Genomic DNA, 21414 nt, shown 5'->3' on the forward strand with positions numbered 1-21414 from the left:
CAGGAACACTGGTGGGGAGCTCACTGCAACCACAGCCCTGACTGCACAGCATCACTGCCAAAGAGGAAAATCCTTCCCTGTTGCCTCTGTGGGATATATCCAAGCCCTGCAGCACTCTTTTCTGCTATGTGGAGCAGGACAGGACTGGGAAAAGGTGGATGATGGTTAACTGATGGTAACTGGGCATCTCTGAGCATACAGGGTTTCCACCAGTGTCTGGGTGATGGTGGGAGGCAGCTTGGGAGGAGGCACCTCCCTCAACGGATGTAGATGTTCAGTTCATCTTAACAAAATCCCCATTAAATATTCCATCTCCTGACATCAGAAACAGGCAGGTCATTGCTGCCATCTCAGGAACTGCTGGGATTCTCTAACTGGTACATATGAATGAGCAGCTAAAAGGCTTAGGGTTGTGTTTCCAAGCACTTCCATAAATGGTTGAGCTCTGGATCTGGTTAGGGCTGCTTTGCCTTTTCACTGGAAGATGTGGAGGCAGAAGGGATCAGCAGCATCTCTCTGCTCTGAGGTTATAAGCTAAAGGAGGCATTTTTCCCAAATATATATATGTGTATTTATTTTTTGGTCTAACATCCTAAATATTATGCCAGGTTAAGAATACTTTTTTTATATGGATATGCCATGTTTGCTGGTCAGTGCTCATTTTAGAAGTAGGGTGGTTCAAACCTACCACTTCCCCCTTTCAGGGGGAATAAATCTTGAGGGTTGAAGCGATCTGTTTCAGCTCTTCCTGAAGTTTAATAAGGAGTGAGGAAGGAAAGGTGCTCTTTATTTTTCAGGGATTTTGAAGAAAGGGTAGTGCAGAAAAATCTATGTTTTAATGATAAAATTCCCAATTTTGAGCAGCTATAATGTTGAAATCAGTCAGTGCTTCAAAACTGTAGGAAAATGGATGAACAGGACTATCATCCTGCTCTGGTCCAAAGGCAACTGGGGTTATTTTGGACATTATAGGATCCTTTATGAAGGCTGTTTTTTGATGTGTGTTGCTGCCTGCAGGTCAGGTGAAACTTTGCAAGGATACAGCTTTGGTTTAATTTGGGGTTCCATAACCCTGAGCCACCAGCAGCAGGGCTGGAAGGGAGCTTCTTTGGGAATGCTGCAGACCCTGGAACATCAGTGCAGAACCTGGATGAAGGCAATGATCCCATGGCAGGTTTGGCCCCAGAGCCTTCACCCTGTGGTACCCCAAACCCGGACAGGCCGAGGAGCCCCGCAGAATGAATTGATTTGATAAATGGACATTTATTACACTCACAAATTGGCTGAAACCAATTTCAGTCACATCAAGTGCTGATAACTGCTGGGCTATTGATTTGTGTAAAGTAATACAGTGAATTTATCAGTTCAATAGCGGGCTGAAGGGCCTCTTGGAGACGCAGGGCTGCAGTCACACCGTTACAGATGGACAAAATAAAGCCAGAGCACGGCAGCAATGCCAGGAACAGCTCTGCAGAAGAAGGCCCCAGCGTCATCATCATCAGGTTCTCATTTTGGACATTGGGGCTAAATGTCATGATGAGATTTCAGCACAGCAGTGTGACCTCCCTCCTTGTAGTTAGTTAGTTAGGTAGTTAGTTAGTTAGTTATTTCTGCCAGGAGGAAGAAAGGGGGCAGCTTTCCCAGAGGCAGAGCATGGATTTCATGCTTGGGTGATAATGAAGAGGCGGTCAGCGTGGCCAGCAGCTGCTTTGGGAGTGCAAAATCCAAGGAGAAGAGTACTTCTGTGGCTTTCCTAGCTGAGATTTTCATCCTTGGAACTGGCACTGATGTTCTGCTCTGGCCCAGGATGGGGCTTTTGTTCCTACTGCTGAAGCTGAGCACTGCACTGGACAGCCTGAGACAGCCTCCTCCAGCCTCAGTGGTGGAATCTAGGGATATCCCTTCCCTAGGAATATCTAGATACTTTAAGTTTTTCCAAACCTCAAGAGTGCTGTGTGCTCGAATAGCTCATCATTTTAAGGCTGCTTGTAGAAAAGCATTTATACCTTATCACTGTCTTGATCTGGCTAACCTGCTGACTGGTGACCATAGAACAGTTTGGTTTAGAAGAGACCTTAAAGCCCATCTCATTCCAACCCCCCTGACATGGACAGGGACACCTTCCACTAGATCAGGTTGCTCTAAGCTCAGTTCCAGCCTTACCTTCCAGGCACAACTTCTCTTGGCAACCTGTGCCAGTGCCTCATTAGCCTCATAGGGAAGAATTTCTTCCTAAGTATGAGGTTCAGCATCTTCCAACAGAGATCACATGCTGAATATCAAGCTCTAACTTCATGGCAGTTTTTTAAGGGGTGCTTTATATCCCTGGAGTGACGTTGTCTAGTAATCCATAAACTCTGGCATGCTGGTGCAGAGGGGAAGGAAAGAAGGCAATACTTAACCCCACTGTCTATGGACCCTGAATGTGCTTGACCGTGTGAGTGGTCACTCCATGCCCCAAAGCAGAAGTTTATTACTTTTATTACCATTATTATCCTAGCTGAGACGGCTGCAGGAATTGTCGGTGGTTGTGTTACTCCCCATCAATTTTTATGAAATTTCCCCACCCCAGGTGTTTGACCTCTCGTAAAGGGTTGAGAAGGAACATGTGCAGCACTGGAAGGGCACACAGAGGAATGCAGCACAGACCCTCCTCTGCACCTTCCTGTCAGTAGCAGAGCATTTTCTCTTCCTGATCTCCTGCGGTTTCCAGGGATGACATGTCCAGTGAGCAGCTGAAGGGCAGGATGGGATTCCCACCCACCAGGCTTTGCCCAGGATTTTGAACAGAACCAGACTGCTGGCTGCTCTGTTGTACTGATATGCCCAGGCTGGGTGAGACAGAGCCAGGCACCAGCCAGTGCTGCATCTGGCCTTGTGCCCGAGCTAATTAAGCCTTGGCAGGAGTCAGGACTCATTAGCATGGCCAGGGGGACAGGTAATGCATCTGCCTGTGTCTGGGTATGGAATGGCAAGTTCTTGCAGCACTGGGGTCCAGCTCCGACTAAATACACAATCCCAGGGTTCAGTCCCATTTCTGAAGCAGTTGGAACTTTAAGGTCCCTTCCAACCCACATCCTTCTACAGTTACATGATTCTACATGCCTTGGATTTAAGTTTAATTGGGGGCTTTTTTTGATATTTGGACAGCAGTGCAAACCTTATCTTTATCTTGAGTTACCACTGCCTTTTGAGAAGCCCTTCTGGCTTTCCCTGCAGACTTTACAGGGATTAGGAATTCAGTCCCACTGTCTTCCTAAGTGGCTGCAGTGGTTAATCACCCTCATTATTAAAACTGTTCTGCTTTATTTGTAGTTTGATCCTCTCACTCTAGCCCCTGGAGCACCTTAATTTTCTCTGTAGCTGAGCAAGTTCAGTGCCTTCTTGGGGAGATCCTTAATGACTGTGGTCAGGTCACTCCTCACACCCCTCATCATTAACCTCAGCTCATTGATTTGTTCTTGCAGTGAGGCTTTGCTCTTGTTTTCCTAATCCTCATTGGATCTGCTGGCTCCCATGCTACCTGGGTCTCCTGGAATACAAGCATGGACTGTGAGGAGCTCGGTTTCATGCAGGTCTTACAGCTCCAAATTCCCATGAGACCCCTCCATGTATCTGTACAGTCCAGCTGCTGGAATACCTCACTTGAGCTGCTGCTGGTGCTTAACATCTTCCCAGTGTGTCCCTGCTGGCAGAGGCAGCATTTCTGTGCCAGGCTGTAGGCTGTGACATTCCATGGCTTTATATGCAAAATGGAAATATTGTTTAAATATTTTTATGTGCAAATCTTTTTATGTGCAAAATGGCACTATTTATTTCCCATGTCAGTTTGCTCACCCCTGCAGGAAGAACTCTCAGCATGCCATGCCCAGGATGCCTTTTCTTAGATGTCTTCTATTTACCATATCCTGTCAAGAAAAGGGTTTTATGGACTGACTTTGAGATTGAATTTAAGAATTCCACAATTTTTAAAACCACTCTCGTGCTCTCCTGCCAGCTTAGGGAAAAAAATAAACCCACAGCTCCCCACAGAGCCAGCCAGTGCCTCGTTCAAGGGAGACACAGGTCTGAGGCACAAGGATAGTGGTCAGGAGATGAGGGAGCTGTGCTTTGAGGGTGACAGTCACAAAAAGTAGTGGATTTATTCTTTACTGGTGTTATTCCTGCTTTTGCTCTGGACACCACTGAAAGGCAGCAGAGGCCGAGCTTTGCCGTGCCTGTGTGCAGCAGCATTCCAAGAGCTTTAAGCCACAGCTCTCCCAGTGTTTTCCTTCTGCTCATCCCACCTCCAGTGCTGCTATTTTCCCCTACTACCTTCATTTTACTGTCAGTTACAATTTTTGGACATCTTACCATTTTCATGCCATGCTTCCTAATGCGCCACATTTTGGGTTCAGCTGGACTTGGGAGCACTGTGTGCCAGTCATGACACCTTGCTGGATCTGAGGGGTCCTGAGTCTGCATGTTGTCTCTTACAAAACACCTTACAAGATTTACAGGCTGGATTGAAATACTGTGGATAAAGCAGAAAGGCTGGGATGTCAGTAATCTCTCACACTGAGCTAGAAGCTGGTCTGATCCAGGGGAACAACTTCTGTGTTCCAGAGACCAGATTCAGCCAGCAGAGGATGAGATTTGATCTTCTTGCCTCAAAAGCAGTTCCTTCTCCTTCAAATAAGCCCAGTGAAATTATATTGCTGGTTTGGTGAGCATGTTCACAGAGACTGAGGCTGCTCTGCGGGGCTGAAGAGCATCCTGGGGAGCCATGGGCTCCCATGGGGGTAGGAGCCATCACCCACTCTGCACAGCAGATCCATGTCTGTCCTGAGAAAGGGCTGTGCTGGTCAGACTGGGAGTTTGGGAAGGAATCAGAGCTCTTGCCTTTTGTAAAATTTTCCACTGGTATCTCACCCAGGATGCACTTGGATGCTGCTGTCCAGAGAGGCACTGAGATAATCACCACACTTTTCCCAGTCCTTGCACCAATTCAGAGCATTTGTGACCTTCACCCACCTCCCTCTTCCCGTACCATGCCAGAAATAACCTATAAAGCTCTTCAAAACTGCTGTTTTTTCCTCACAGAAAGGTTGCACTTGGGAGCTGGCGAGTGCCTCTCCATCCCTCTGTCCATCCATCCATCCTTGTCCCCCCCCTCTGCCGTCTCCCTGGCAACGCTGAGTGCACATCCTGGAAAACTTTATCCGAAATCTGCTCTGGGCAGCTTTCCAAATCCATGCTAACCTTATTAGGTGTCTCTGGGGCCTTGGCTGGCTAATCAAATTAGAGAGCACTAATGGCAGGGAGGACTGGGAGTGGGTAGAGAGCAGTAAAACATAGTGTATACTTAGTGATAATTACACTTGCTTTGTGGCATTGATTTATATGCTTCCCCCCCTCTTTTTTGTTTTCATTGTCTTCAAATGCAGCTATTCGGAGGAAGGAAAATGGCTGGTATGATGAGGAGCACCCGCTGGTGTTTCTTTTCTTGGGATCATCTGGAATAGGTAACGTTTGGGTTGTGGTGAGGGGGATGCAGAGCCCTGAGGAGAGGGGGTGGGAGCTGTTGCAGGGCTGCAGGGAATAAAATATCAGTTAAACACACTGTCATCTTTCAGCAGGTCACCCATCATCCAGCAGGGTGACCACAGCTGGACACCAGCACACACAGCCACATCCAGCCTCATGCTGAGTTATCCCAGAGGACAAGTCCCCTCCAAGTCTCAAAAAGGGACAGTTTTCAGAGTAAAAGTATTACTTTAACAACTTTCTGGTGAAAACCCCTCTATTCAGTGGGAATAGTGGGATAATGGTAGAAATTTGCTGCCTGCAAACTGAATCTCTGCTCGTCTGCTCCTGTGGGCACAGGTTGCTTTGGAATGACAGGATTTTATTGACACCAATAAGATTTGTCCTCCAGCCCAATCAAATGCCACATGACAGCTGATCAGTTCATGAAATGGTCCAAATGACTTTTAGTTGTGGAAAAAAACCCCAACAAAACAGCTTCAAAGTAACTGATCTGTGACATTTGGAACAACCTCAGGGCTTCTGCCTCCACTGCCTCCACTGCCTCCCAAAGGGCTCAGGAATGCTCCGGTGCCAAGGGGTTAAAGGGGCACAGGTGAGACCATGCTCCTGCCACAGAACAGTGCCAGGCCAAGCATTAACTCCAAATAAGTTGCTATAAAGCTGTGTAAAACCAGGATTAAATATTTTTGATACTTCATTGCCCTGTTACAGCAGATCTGAAGACTCAGGGATGTAAATTGTTGGCTTTTCCACTCCCATGGCCTTCCATGGGAGTTTCCCTTTCCCTTTCCTTTTCCTTTCCTTTCCTTTCCTTTCCTTTCCTTTCCTTTCCTTTCCTTTCCTTTCCTTTCCTTTCCTTTCCTTTCCTTTCCTTTCCTTTCCTTTCCTTTCCTTTCCTTTCCTTTCCTTTCCTTTCCTTTCCTTTCCTTTCCTTTCCTTTCCTTTCCTTTCCTTTCCTTTCCTTTCCTTTCCTTTCCTTTCCTTTCCTTTCCTTTCCTTTCCTCTTTTATTTTCCTTTTTTCTCTCTTTATTTTTTATAGGAAGCAAAGTTTCTTGCATCCTTACACATCACGAGCTCTGATCCAGCATCATCCAAAGTTGGCAAAGCTCAAACTGAAATCAAAGGCTAAATTTTGGCAGAGATTTATCAGGTGGAGCAGAGCACACCCCATGAATTCCCATATTTGTAGCCTTTTTTTTGGTGGTTTGTTGATCTGACCCACCAGATCTATTGTTCCTGCAATACAGCTGTGGGCAGATGTACAATACTCCAGTAAGAATGTACTTTTAAACCTAATTTCCATTTAAAACCATGTGGGTTTTTTCTTCAGAATAGTTGTTTCTGTCCATGCTCATTTATTTTTCAGTGTGCAGGTAAATCCCACAGGGATCCCTGTGCAGTGCACTGCGGATGGGTGTGTGAGGGACAAGTGTGAACCCCCAGAGCATCCATCTCCAGAGGGGTGACGGGCTTCACCTCAGCTTTGCCAGTCACCCCAGGAGCCAAAATCAGCCTAGTCCTTCCCAGTCAACCTGACAAAGCCAGCAGTGTCATGCTGGGGGGTAGCAGCAGAGAAGAGAAGTTTTCTGGCACCCACACTTCAATAAAACCGCCTCTGTAATGATGTTTTTTCCCAGATGGATGGGCTGGGAGAACAAAACATGGCCTGGCATGAGCTGGTGCATGTGTTCACCCCCATCACGGTGGATTTGCTCCATTACTGATTGTTCCTAATCTCAGAAATTTTTGACCATTATCTTATATAAAGCAAAGGAAAAACACCCCATTTCCTTGAAATTCTTTATTTGAAGATTACAAGGCATTGCATGAAGAACTTGGAATATTGAGGGTAAATTTACAAAAATCTGATCTACGCAATATAGCAAAGCTCTGATTTATCCACATTTTTTGTGGAAAACATCAAGAGCTTTGTTCCCATCATGTGAGAATCAATGAAAGCTGAAGGAGCCAGTGCAGAGATGCTGCTATTCTAATGCATCTGTTCACCCTGCCCAGGCAGGGAACCCCAGTGAGTGTGATCCCAGAGGTAAAACAGCAATAACCACTTCCCAATACATGTATTGGTTGCAGGAAGTTCCAGCCCTGGTGTTAGCAGAACTGGTGAACAGACAGAAGATAGACCTGGTTTAATGTAAATTTTTTCTTCCCTTCTCTGGAACAGGTAAAACAGAGCTGGCCAAGCAAACAGCCAAGTACATCCATAAGGACATCAAAAAGGTAATGGCTCATCCCAGCTTTGTGCTGGCAGTAAAGGGGTGTGGGGAGGGTCATCAGGGGGTTCATTGTGTGGCTGTGCTGCCCTGAGAAAAGATTTCTGCACTGAGAAGGACCTTTGAAGGTCATAGAGTCACAGACTGGTCTGGGTTGGAAGGGCCTTTTAAACTCATCCATAATTTTTGCCTCTATTACTAATATCACTGTAAATTGTTAGAAGGACAAAATTACAGAAATCTGGTTTTCATGTCCCCAGCTCCACCACTTGTCACATCCTGCCAGTATGGAGTGTAGCAATGCAACATTGATTTCCTGCTCAGAATTTTAAGTGCTGAAGTTTTTGGTATCCATAAGCAGTTTGAATTATTTAGTTTGTTACCCAGTGGTCGGATTTTAGAGAAGATGGGTTGGAATTACTTCATGAAGGTGGTAGCTTTGCAGGAGGACACTTCAGTGGTGTCTGGGGTTTCTATTCTGTTCTGTTCTATTCTATTCTATTCTATTCTATTCTATTCTATTCTATTCTATTCTATTCCATTCCATTCCATTCCATTCTATTCCATTCCATTCCTTTCTAATGTGTTCCATTCTTTCTATTGTTTCATTCCAAAATATTCCAATCTATTCTATTCCATTACATTCCAATCTGTTACATTACATTCTCTTCAATGTTTCACATTTAAGCCTCTGCCTTCCTGTAAGAGGTGCTTAGGTCTTTTCCACATGGTGCCAGGGAAAAGAAGGGAAGACAAGTGGAGCTGTGTGTTGATGAATCCCCTCTTCCCCACATCCTCCAGCAGTGGAGGATGGACACACAATGCAGCGACTCGTGTAGAAAGACCAAACTGGAACCAATGCTATAAAAACAACTGTTCTGGTTTCTTTTCCTCAAGACTCTATAAATGCCTTCCAGAAGCCATAAATCCTGGATCTCAAGCACCTTCATCCCTAATCCCACACGTGGAACTGCTCCATGGCCAGACATCCAGTGGGGAAATCAGTTAAACCCTGAGTGTTGTGTTAATTTGATAGCAGTGGGAATCTGGGATTTATTAGTAATGAACCAGCTCAGCCATTGGTGCCCTAATGAGGGATGAGAGGGGGTCATACCCCCCACAGGCTCTGATGAGGGGCAGCAATTCACAGGAACTGATGGATTAAGAAAGGAAAACCTGGAACTGTCCCCCTTTCGTCTGCAAGACAGAGTCAATTTTTTCCATCTCGCTCTGCCCTGGGCAGTTTGTAGATATTTTAATAATTTTAAGGGAAATTACTGCATGGGAATATTTTGTCCAGAGAACTGCCACATGTCTGAAAGTGTTCAAAACCAGGCTGAATGGGGCTTGGAGCCACTTGGTCTAGTAGAAAGTGTCCTTCCCTGTGTCAAGGGGGTTGGAATGGGTTGGTCCTAAAGGTCTCTTCCAACCCTAACCATTTTCTGATTCCATTATTTTCCCTGGTAACAAATGACAGGACTAGAGGAAACTGCCTCAAGTTGCAACAAAGAAGGTTTAAGTTGGATATTAGGGATTCTTTTTTTCTGTTCAGCTCTGGAAAAGTCTGCCTGGGCCAGTGGTGGAGTCCCCATCCCTGAAGAGATGTAACAGATGTGTGGATGTGGCACCTGGGGACGTGGGTTGGTGGTGAGCTTGGCAGTGCTAGGGGAAGTTTGGCTCTGTTGTCTCAGAGGGCTTTTCCAATCCAAATGGTTCAATGATTCTGTTCTCTAATTCTGGGATCCCCAGGTGGTGGTGTCCATGTGTGTGCCATGCACACATGTCCAGATGAGATGTATTCCCAGACATGTCTCCTTCTCCATCATGGACAGTGCTTATATCTGGTTGACTATGTCCAGGATGGTTCTGGGAAGTTCAGACTTGGCTGCTTCTTGGTCAGCTGGATGAGAGGATCACTGTAGGTCCTTTCCAACTGAAATATTCCTCTTCCCTCCCCTTGCCATTCTTTTCCTTTTCCATCTAGGATGTGGATTACAGCTCCATGATCACAATATTCAGTAGCTGCAGTGAATCATCAGCTTTTCATATGCAAAATGGAAACTGGGGCGGAAGCTATAAATTCTCTAACACTATTCTCTGTTTCAGGTGCTCACCCACAAGCCCAGTTCACCTCAGCTTTATGATTTTTGCTGGATTTTTGTAGAGGGGTGTTGCATTCTTCTTGTGATTGATTTCTGAAAAGCTGAACCACAAAAATAACTATTTTATTTAGAAAATTTCAGCCCTGTCAGTACTGCTCCAGCTCTGGCAGCGAGCAGATTGATCAAATCTCGTCCTAAATCTCTTGCAGGGTTTCATCAGACTGGACATGTCAGAGTTCCAGGAGAGGCATGAGGTCAGTAAATGGGCTCTGAAGGGAGCAGCTTGAAATTTAATCCAGAAAAAATGGGCATTTTGGTGTGTCAGGGTGGGAGCACAGCAGAACAACAGGAGTTTTTCCAAGTTGTGCATTAAATTGCAAGTAAATTGTCAGAAAGCAGCTTTGAGTGTCGTGGTTTAGACATGGTACTCCCCAATTTAGTGCTCCCACTGAGACATTCCAAACCAGGATCTACTCACTCACTCCCCATCTCCCCTTGACCCTCCTCACAGCAGTGGGCTGGAGAGGAGAACTGGAGGCTCAAAAGGTAAAGGCCGTGGGTTGACGTAAGAGCAATTTACTGGAAACAGAAATTATATAAGAAAACAATCAAGCAACAATATTAGTAACAAAAGTATGTAAAAAAGAGAGGGAGTGATTCACATGCAAAATGCTCACTGATCCAACCCAGCCACAGCCACAGCCACGCCCTCCAGCTCAGAACTGGCCACTTAGGTTTCTCCACATCTTTCTGCCACTCTTATTTGACCAGAAGGAACCCGTTCTCCCCAGAAGAGACTCCTTTCCCTGTGCTCCCAGCAATGAGATAAGATACCTCCAGGTCCAAGCCTTGCACTTGCTGACTACTGCAAAAATTAACCCTGTCCTGGCTGGAACCAAGGCATTGAGGCAAATTAGGAACAGAGACCAAAGAGCAAGGAAATTAACAGTGAGTTCCTTAGGGTGGGGTGAGCCCTTGGGGAGGGAGCAGCTGAGAAGCATCTTGTGCATGAAAACCCACAGCCACATGCTGTTCATCACCTATTAATGCCCAGGCAGGCACAGCTTACCCCAAACACCTTATCCCCAAAACATTTCTAGGTCCAGTGTGGGACCATTGCCTCAGCCTACCTTCCATGGAGGAAAAGGGGAGAATCCAGCAGAATGCAGGACAGTGGTGCCAAGTCCACCCCTCCCATCATAGCTTCTGCCTAATACTGGTGCCACAGGAGGTCCAACATGCCAGGTTTTCTGTGATCCTTGCCAAGGTCACCTGCAGCTGAGGGGGTCCTGAATCTCTTTGGAGGGCCCTGTGTCCCCAAAAAGCAGCAAAATCCTAGCACTGAGAGTGGTAAAACACGGGGACAGGTTGCCCAGTGAAGCTGTGGCTACCCCATTCTTAGAAGAGTTCAAGGCCAGATTGAATGGGGCTTGAAGCAACCTGGTGCAGTGGAATGTGTCCCTGTGTATTACAGCAGGGCTAGCACTGCCTGGTCCCTTCCAATTCAAAACCATTCCATGATTCTGTGATAACAGACTGTGACTGGGTGACACTCAGACACGGGTGGATGTAAGACACACCAAGCTGTGTGTCAAAAATTGTCATTTGCCGAAACATTCCTGTTGTCAGAAATACTATTCTATATAACCTTCTAAATTTCTAAACATTAAAAAAAAACCACTGTGTCAAGAAATGACGACATAGGAAAGGTGTTTTACTTGTGGCCTCTTCCCACAAAGCCTACTTACGGCTTTGATTCTGCACCAGAACCACCTGCCACTCAGAATCCTTTGAATCCTTGCTCTTAAAAAGGCTAAAATGAATGAAAATAGGTCTTGGATGTCTGGGACAGGTCGCTCAGACCCTGCATACCAAAGCATGGCTGGTGCTTTCCAACCTGCCCATGCCTGCTCCGTGGATGCTGGTTTGAGCTCTGCACAGGGAATTGCTCAATCCTTATTTTGCTTAATTGTTGCTTATTAATCTGATTTTGGGTGTGGTAGGTGTCACAAAGAACATAGAACTTGCTTTGTCAGCAGCAAAGAGCGGTGGTGGCCTGACGAGCTACCAGAAGGGCTTCATTCCTACTGTCCATGGATCAGCCTTCACCTTCCCTGTTCCTTTGTTCCAGGTGGCAAAATTCATTGGCTCACCACCTGGCTATGTGGGCCATGAAGAGGGTGGACAGCTCACCAAAAAGCTGAGGCAGTGCCCAAATGCTGTGGTGCTCTTCGACGAGGTGGACAAAGCCCACCCTGATGTGCTCACCATCATGCTGCAGCTGTTCGATGAGGTAAATTCACTGTTCAGGTTAGAGTCCACACAAGGGACATGCAGAAGGTGACAATGTGGGGTGAGAGGGATGACAGATGGAGAAGTTTGGGTTGGGAGGGACCTTAAAAGCACATCTAGTCCACCCTTCCTGCCATGGGCAGAGACACCTTTCACTAGACCAGGTTGCTCTAAGCCACGTCCAGCCTGGCCTTGAACACTTCCAGAGATGGGGCAGCCACAGCTGCTTTGAACAACCTGTGCCAGGACCTCACCATCCTCACAGGGAAGAATTCCCTCCAAATATCGTGTCTAATCCTGCTCTCTGTCAATGGGAAGCCATTCTCCCTTGTCCTGTCACTCCAGGCCCTTGTCAAAAGTCACTCTCCAGCTGTCTGGTTGATTTTGAAGGTCCCAGTCTGTCCTCAGAAGCCACCAAAGTCCAGGCCAACATGCCGGAAGGTTTTAAAAGGTTTTTTGTTTTTCTTGTAAGGATTAATAACACCATTTTTCTTGCATAGATCATCACAGTAGCAGTTCAATGTGAAATCAATTCCTGTACCAGGCACTTGACAGGGCAATAACCCAAATGTTAATCTCAAGCACCCAACAAGGATTTGTGTCATTGTGCTGGATCTCTGCTGTTGGAGATGGATTGAGGAAAGAAACAGCCTGGGGAGATGCTGCTTTTTTTCCTTATTTCCCTCTCTTTTTTATATTATTAATCAAGAGCAATGGTGCTTTGGAAAGGTTCCTGGACTGGGGGCTGAGGGTTGATGCCACTGCAGCAGTGTGCTGGGCAGCCCTGGTTTTCTAGGTGATTGATCCCACAGGGATGAGGAGCTCTGCTACTCAGGTCACTCTGTTACAGCCATAACGTTGTTATTTGTGGGCTCTGCCCAGCCCAAACCACAGCCACAGGCAGAGTTAGGATTAGCACTAGCATTAGCGCTGACCCGAGTCTGGGGCTCGTGTCAGACCTAAAACCACCACAGGGAGACAGGCAGAGGGTCAAAGGCTGACAAGTTACATATGGGCAGCCACGCAGTCACGGAATCACTGAGGTTGGAAAAGTCCTCTGAGACCATCAAGTCTAACCCTTCCCTCAGCACTGCCAAGCCCATCACTAAACCTAAATGCCACATCCACACAGCTTTCAAATCCCTCCAGGGATGGGGGCTCCAACACTGCCCTGGGTAGACAGTGCTAAGGCTGGACAACACTTTCAGGGAAGAAATATTTCCTGACACCCAACCTATAGCTTCCCTGGTGCAACTTGAGGCCATTTATTCTTGTCCTGTCCTTTGTTACCTGGAGGAGACCAGGACCCTGTCCCAGATCCAACCTCCTGTCAGAGAGTTGTAGAGAATGGGAAGTGCCTCCTTCTCTCCAGTCTGAACATGGACTGGCCCAACCCTCCTGGCAAGGCATCTCCCAGTGCTTCTGTCAATTCTGTCCTGGATGGGGCAGGCTGGGACCATGTGCAGGAGAAGTTCCTTCCATTTATGTAGAGACAAGGACTTCTCCAACCTCATCCTTGCTTCCTTCCACTCAATCCTCAGGTGTCCCTTCAAAAATAAATTCACTCTGGGGAAAAACAGGATGTTCCATGTTCTTTTTCCTGGTGTTTTTGCTATGTCCTCCAGCACCTGCTGACATGGCTGGTGTCATCTTGCTGTTGTTGCAGGGCAGGTTGACAGATGGGAAGGGGAAGACCATTGACTGCAAGGATGCCATCTTCATCATGACCTCCAACGTGGCCAGTGAGGAGATTGCAGAGCATGCACTGCAGCTCCGGCAAGAGGCCATGGAGATGAGCAAGAAAAGGATCGCAGAAAACTTAGGTACTGGGGTTTCAATCTTCAAATCCCTAAAGACCCTCCCTCCTTCCTAACACAACTCTAACACCAGCTCAGCCATCCCTCAGCAGGGGGCACACCCAGACCCTTCAGACCCTCTCCACTGGTTCTAACTGGCCCACATGGCTTGGGAATGCTCCTCTGCCAGGAAGTTTGAAATCTCAGAAGGGTTTGGGTTGGAAGGCGCTTTAAAGACCATCCCATTCCAACCCCCTGCCATGGGCCAGGACACCTTCCATTAGACTAGGTTGCTCCATCCAATCTGGCCTGAAACACTCAGAGAAGTGAGTATGGGATGAGAAAGGCTGAGACTGGACAGAACCTAAAAGATGCAGTCTTCCTCTGAAGGATGCAATGTAAAATAATGAGGATTTCAGAGCAGGTGGATTGAAACTGGATGGTCTTTAAGGTCCCTCTCAGTGGAAACTCTTATGTGATTCCCTGATTCTCTTTCTCAACTCACCCTTCTCTTTTTTTTTACCCTTCCAAATGCTTCCTGCAAAAGACTGTGGCTGATTCAGGTTCTCATAGGAAAGGGGAAAAGTTTTGTTTCCTCTCAGTCCTTCCCAAAAGGACTGAGCTTAGTGAATTTTACTTCCCTGTGGAATGAGAGCCCTGGCCTCACATATCAGGCTCCTGGAGAAAAATTTCCCAAAATGTGAATTAGGTAATAAAAAGGGAATGAGGAGAAGGGCAGTCTCTGAGATTAAAAATTAACAACTTGATGTGCAACCTCCAGTGCCTTTGCTGGTAACTCTGAGGATATACAGATGAATGGTGAACCTAGCACTAGGGACTGTCCCTTTTAGGCAATGTTTGTCACACAGAGCAGAGGGAAAGCCTGTTTCCATCAGATGCTGCTGTGCCAGTGGATAACCAAGGAGACTGCATCCCTTCTTTTCTCATCAGTCTTAAAAAACTTACTTTGGGGTTTTTAAGATCCTTTTATGATCTTAATTGTCTGGATGCCACATCTTTCTCAAGGTATCCAGCAGCCTGTGCCATCTCAGATACACCATATTCCTGCATCAGCTCCACAGGAGTGGGAAAAAATGTTGGATTTTGGCATCAAATCTATTTTGCAGCTTCTTTCTCCCTTTTACTCTCTCTTTCTTTTACTCTCTCTTCCTTTTACTTTGGAGAAGTGGCTGTCGACACTGGCTTAATTCAGAATCTTTAAACTTCAATCAGGCTGGGTAAAGGACAAAACACATTGTCAACTGAACTTTCCAGAATAACATTTGAAAATGCCAAACGTTTCCCTGCTCAATGAGGAGAGCATTGAATTTTAATTTCTGGGACAGTACAGCTGCAGCAGGAGAGGAGCTGGGGAGGGCATTTGGGCACAGCAGCTGCCCTCAATTGGGTTTCAAGGAGCTCCTGTCCATTTCCTGAGCTCTCAGTGTGGAGATGCCGTGGCAGGAGGTCACTAAAGTGCCTGGCAGGCAGATAAATGGGAAGATAAAGGGAAGGAGCAGCTTCCCCAGTAGGCTCTGCATCTACTGGTGGCAGCAGCAGATATTACATATGGGAAGTGGAAATGCTGGTAGCAGTGCTGGCTCCTCTGCCTTTCCAGCTCTCCTCTGCTAAAACACTGGGACTTACTGGCATCCCTGCCCAAGAGAGAGGGGTTGGAGTCTCTTCTTCCAGGTAACAAGTGACAGGACAAGAGGAAATAGCCTCAATTTATGCCAGGAGAGGTTTAGGTTGGATATTGGGAAAATTCATTCCCCGAAAGTGTTGTCCAACCCTGGCACAGGCTGCCCTGGGCAGTGGTGGAGTTCCCATCCCTAGAGGGATTTAAAAGATACGTGGATGGGGAACTTGGGGACACGGTTTAGTGGTGGGCTTGACAGTGCTGGGGGAACACTTGGACTAAATGGTCTCAGAGGGTTTTTCCAGCCTAAACTACCTATCCAATGGAGTCTGAGAACCCCTTCTGCCACTGCTGGTGAGGGGCAGCAATCTTCATGGAGGCTGCAAAGCTGGGACAGGGTCCCAGCACCCAGCATGGGTCTTGCATCCCCTGCCCTGTGTGCCAGAATCCAATACAGAGCACAGGAATCTATCTCACTGTGAGCACCCTGGTATCGAACAGCACATGGAGGAGAATGAATGTGGAATGGGTGAAGCTGTGGGAAGAACTGTGATGATAAAGACAAAGAGGAAGACAGGCACTGAGAGGAAGAAGGGTGATGCTGCAGCCAAACATCCAGAGTGGCTGGGAGCCAGGATTCGAGAGCAGCCAGACCCTGGCTCCATCTGCAGTCAGCAGAGGGAAGTAGACTGCAGCCTGAGCTGTGCTGCAGGCGCCCTGAGCATGAGTTTGTGTTTGCTGGAGAGGCCGCAGGCTCTTCCAGTGCTCACAGCCCCAGAGGGGCAGAGTGCTCTGTGTGTCAGGTCATCATCTGCTGTGGAGCCCAGCTGGGCACTTCAGCTTCCCAAAACCTCTGGGAGCAGCTCCTGTGGGTACAGAACAGGGAGCAGAGGCAGAGCCAGGGCATTTTGGCCATTCAAGGAAGCCACATCAGCATAGGATGTTCCCCTGGAGCACCACAGGACCCAGAACTGCTGTCCACAGTGCCAAGTGCAGGGACACCACGCTGCCAAAGCAAACTGCTGGCATGTGTGGAGGTCCCAGGTCTGTCCTGCAGTACCCACCCCACCCTTCCTTGCCCTCAGCTCCAGCTTGTCCAGACAGAGGTGAAGCCACTGTCCTACTGTCCCTATTGACACCCTCCATCCACCTCTCTTCCAGACGACGTACAGATGACCGACAAGATCACCATTTCCAAGCAGTTCAAGGAGAAGGTTATTCGCCCCATCTTGAAGGTATGGGTGGTGTTTTCATGGCTTATGTTTCAGCTGTCCTGAGCTTTGCTTCCAGACTCCTTCCCTGTGTTTCTCTCCCAGCTATGAGAGAAGGGATGTAACCCCACTAAAAATGTTGGAGATGTCAGAGCCCAGGAGAAATAAATCACAGCTTCTTTACTCTTGGAGTGGAACCACGATGTGTGGTGGGAAGGGGACACAGGACAGGAAGTGCTGCAGTGTGATTTGGGGGTTGTCTGCTCTCCAAGGTCAGGTTTTCCTGTCACTGCAGTGACATCCCCATGACCTTCAGTTTCTTTAAGATGTTTCTGAAGCACTTCAGGGGATGCTGTCCAGCTCCATGGCATGGGGGCTGGATGGCTGCTGGAAGCTGTGGGAGATGGGGTGATCCCTGGGGAGCTCTTTCTGCAGTGCCACTCTCACTGCTGTTCCCATCAGGGTCACCATCCCTCTCCCTGCTGACCTCCTCCCTTGTCCTTGCAGGCTCACTTCAGACGGGACGAATTCTTGGGGAGGATCAATGAAATTGTCTATTTTCTCCCTTTTTGCCACTCGGAGCTCATCCAGCTGGTCAACAAGGAGCTCAGTTTTTGGGCCAAAAAGGTAAAAAAACATCATTTGTTTTAGAGGGGACTTCTCAGAATAACTCTGGAAGAAATCCCTGCCAGAGCATCTGTCCTGGGGTAAAGATACACAGTGATGTGTATCTTTACCATTATCCTACAAGCTGTTGAACCTGGGCTGCTGGGGAGAGTTGGCACCTCTGGGAGCACCAGAGATGGTTCCTGTTGGACTGGAGCAGGAATGAGCTCCAGGCTGCCTTCATAGATGCCATTTGTCTGATTGGTCTTTGCACATCTGAGCTCTCTGGGGGCTAAATGGGATTTTGGGGTCCCTTTGTTGTGAAGAACTGACCTGGTGGAGCTCAAACCTTCTCAGCACTGCAGTGCTGCTCAAGGAGAAGGGTGCCAGGCTTGCTGGGGGGCATCCATAATTCTTCTTCCTTTTCCTCCCCTTCCCTCTGGCAGGCCAAGGCAAGGCACAACATCACACTGCTGTGGGACAGGGAGGTCATGGACGTGCTGGCTGATGGCTACAACCTCCACTACGGTGCCCGCTCCATCAAACACGAGGTGAAGGCACGAGGGAAGTGGGGGTAAAGTTTGTACTGTCACCTCCGATGGGAGAGCCAGAGTTGGAAAGGCATCAAAAGAGAGATAAAATCACTGAAGGAAATCCAGAGGATGTCATGCTCTGAGGCTGTAGCCCCTCTGGGCTGGAGGCAGGCTGGGAGAGCTGGGGGTGTTCAAGCTGAGCAAAAGAAGGCTCCATTGAGACTTTAGAGCCCCTTCCAGTGCCTAAAAGGGCTCCAAGACAGCTGGAAGGGACTTGGAAAAAGGGCCTGGAGTAATAGATGAAGGGGAAGGGCTTCAAACTGCAAGAGGGCAGGGTTGGATGGGATATTGGGAAGAAATTGTTCCCTGTGAGGATGGCGAGGCCCTGGCACAAGTTATCTAGAGAAGCTGTGGCGGCGCCATCCCTGAAGTGTTCAAGGTCAGGTTGGATGTGGCTTGGAGCAACCTGGTCTAGTGGAAGGTGACCCTGCCCATAGCAGGGGGATATGAAATGTTAACAAACTTTAAAAACTCCTTTTCAACCCAAAGCCTTCCATGATTTTATGCCTGTGTGGGTCTGACTGTCCTCATCTCTGGGGAGATGTCGTGGTCTGGGGGAGGAAGTGGCACACCCACACTCCAGAGACAGGGAATAAGTGGGATGAAGAAAAGGTTGCATCATTTTGCACTACCTGAGGGTGGGCAGGAGCTGGCCATCTCCACAGGAGGCTTTCCACAGGGTTTTCCTGTCAGGATCTGCTCTGTCCCTCAGGTGGAGCGGCGCGTGGTGAACCAGCTGGCAGCTGCCTACGAGCAGGACCTGCTGCCACGGGGCTGCACCCTCAGGATCACCGTGGAGGACTCTGACAAGCAGCTGCTGAAAACCACAGAGGGGTCTTCCTCCAGCACAGGAAAATCCAAGGCTCCAACCCTGCGGCTGGAGATTGTAGAGAAGGACAGCAAGGCCCGAAAACTGGAGATCCAGGCACCGCTGAACCCCGAAAACATCACTTACTTCTTGTAGGCAGCGCTGGGCGCTCACAGTGATGGTAAAATACCCCAGGAGTTGGAGTGAGCTGTCAGAGAGGGCAGAGCCACATCCTGCCACTGCTGGAGATGGACAGAGGCACAGACCCAGATATGGGCAGGAGCTGCCCCGGGATGGGCATGAAGGGCTCTGGGGGTGCAGCTGTGGGTGGCAAGGTGCCCTGGTGCCATTCAGGGATGGGCCAGTGGATGGTCCTGGGGTTTCACAGGGTGCTGGAGTTTTTTAAGGAAAGGGGAAGCAAATTATGGACCATGCAGGAGCTGGGATGAATTTGTCATTCCCATGGGAGGGGGCTTGCTGCGTTAGCTGGACTGGCAAGGTGGGGAATGGGAACTGAGTGTGAGTATAAAAGGCACCAAGCACTTGTTCTGCATTGTCCCTGTTTCTTTATGGCAATAAACATGCTATGCGCATCCAGCCCTTTGTGTCCCCAGAAGGAGCAGCTGTTGAGACCACCATCCTCATCCCAGGGCACTCCTGGGTCTCCTGCTCATCACCAGGAATGTCACCAAGAGTGGGGAACACCACTGGGAGCTGGGACCCACTGTCACATCTCTCCAGCCCAGCCAGGCAACATCTTAGTGCAAACCCCTTGCTGAATCTTTCTCCTGACCTTCTTCCAGAAAATATTTAATATCTCAGGTGGAGCTGAGGTGTCCAAGTTGTCCCCATGGGGACACAGAGGCTGTGGCCCCTCCGTGGGGGCTCCTTCAGGGAGCTGCTCATGGTGGAATAGGAGACATGGTCACTACTGGAGCACCCCAGATACAGGTTTTGAAGAGTAGAACATGAAATACATATGGAAATTGAACCCTCCCAGGATTAATGACCCCCAAGTCCCCTGTCTCTTGGGATGCAGACAGGATCCCCATCTCACTGTTACCCCCTACCCTGATATCCCCAGGAGGGTTGGATTCTGATGCTGGTTCTTGTCTTCCAGGGATACAAGGAGGTTTGGTGGGTGATTCCTTGAACCTCCTTCGTATCCCAGTAGCTTTTTCCTGGCTTAATGCCAGGGCTGGAACGGGATCCCATCCCTGGAGGGTTTGGGAGTGTCAGCAGGCTCTGCTGGAGCCTCCCAAGGTCAGATTCACTTCCATAGGTGTGCACTGAGGTGGTCTGAGGTCTGCGTGTGTGTGCATGGAAGCACAAAGGTAGGGGAAATGTACACAGATGGGTGGGTGTGCACCTCTGAGCGCTGGGCTGTGTCCTTGGGTCTGTGCTCAGGCATCCACAGAGGTACAGGTGTGCCCTGCCATGCCATGCCGTGCTGTGCCACCACACAGTGCCGTGCCATATTGTGCCATGTCCTGCTGTGCCAGGTCACACTGTGTCATGCCAAGTCACATCACCCTATACCACGCCATTCCTTTGAGATGGTTTTCTTGGTACCAGCACAAATGGGCTCCCACTGCCAGGAAGGGTGCTTGGGAGCATGGGATCTGGAGGAAGAATCCACTTGAGCTGTGCCAGACACATGCAGTTCCCAGCATCTGAACCCCATGCTGGCACCTGATCCAGTCAGGGCAGAGGGTACACCTCAGTACACCCTGGAGCACCCCAGCTTTGTCCCCAGGAACAATGTGGCAGTGGACAGAAGCCTTCAGCACCACTGGGAGCAGCTGTGGGGCTGGGGCACCCACCAGGACCCCCTGACACATAACCTGGGGGACTCCATGGGCGATGAAGGCTGGAGAGCGTGGGCAATACAGCAACAATGAGATGGGTGCTATCATCCCACCCGAGGTGGGGCTAGAGCTGGGGGAGTCTGGGGTGTGATCAGAGGGGATCCAGCAGAGGGGTCCCGTTCAAGGAGTTCCCCCATCAGACTGTCATCAGGACATTTGGAGCCATTCTATCGTAAGGGGTCCCACTGGAGAGGGTCCCATCAGCCCTCCCCAATCAGCTCTGGAGGGACCCCAATCCACCCAGGCACATGGACATAGTTCCAAGCCTACAGGCAGCTCCCAGCACACAATGGGATGGAGGGATGGTGGATCCTGTTCCCATCTCCCCCACTGTGTCCAGCCCTCCTTGCTGCCAATTTTACCCGTTCTGGGGGCAGGGGGCGTCATTCGGTGGCTGGGCCACTGCCAGCACCCATCTTCCTTCATCGACCACAGTCCGCAGGGATCATCCACATCCCACGGGAGCCGCAGGGACTCGGGACAGTTCCCTGCTTCTACCCCCCAGCTGTGCCCCATCCCACTCCCCTCCATGTTCCCCTCCCTCTGCTCTCCCCCTACATCTCCCTCCTCCTCCTCGCCCTCCCGGCTCTCCCCGGCTCTGGGTAGCACCAGCAGCTCCTTGCGTGGCAGATTGCTGCCTAATTAGTTTAGAGGGAAAACTTAATTCAATTAACTTTTCACAGCTCCAGCAGCCCGACAGTGGGGCCTCGCTCCGCGCCAGCCCCACGCCCTGATCGA

At 48.9% G+C, this 21414-nt stretch overlaps 1 protein-coding gene across 1 annotated transcript in view; it reads left to right on the plus strand.

Annotated features, from left to right (window-relative positions):
* The window catches only part of CLPB (caseinolytic mitochondrial matrix peptidase chaperone subunit B), a 70080-nt gene extending 50675 nt beyond the window's left edge, over positions 1-19405 (plus strand). Inside the window, exons 8-16 of the mRNA XM_033051178.2 lie at positions 5427-5504; positions 7713-7768; positions 10073-10117; positions 11995-12156; positions 13822-13978; positions 16752-16825; positions 17309-17428; positions 17854-17958; positions 18713-19405. Of these exons, the coding sequence (XP_032907069.1) occupies positions 5427-5504; positions 7713-7768; positions 10073-10117; positions 11995-12156; positions 13822-13978; positions 16752-16825; positions 17309-17428; positions 17854-17958; positions 18713-18964 (1049 nt within the window). The 3' untranslated portion in view covers positions 18965-19405. The remainder of the gene's footprint in view (positions 1-5426; positions 5505-7712; positions 7769-10072; positions 10118-11994; positions 12157-13821; positions 13979-16751; positions 16826-17308; positions 17429-17853; positions 17959-18712) is intronic.
* Positions 19406-21414: the final 2009 nt, after the last annotated feature.

Source organism: Catharus ustulatus, chromosome 2 (genome assembly GCF_009819885.2).
Source record: "Catharus ustulatus isolate bCatUst1 chromosome 2, bCatUst1.pri.v2, whole genome shotgun sequence".
Classification (NCBI taxonomy): Eukaryota; Metazoa; Chordata; class Aves; order Passeriformes; family Turdidae; genus Catharus; species Catharus ustulatus.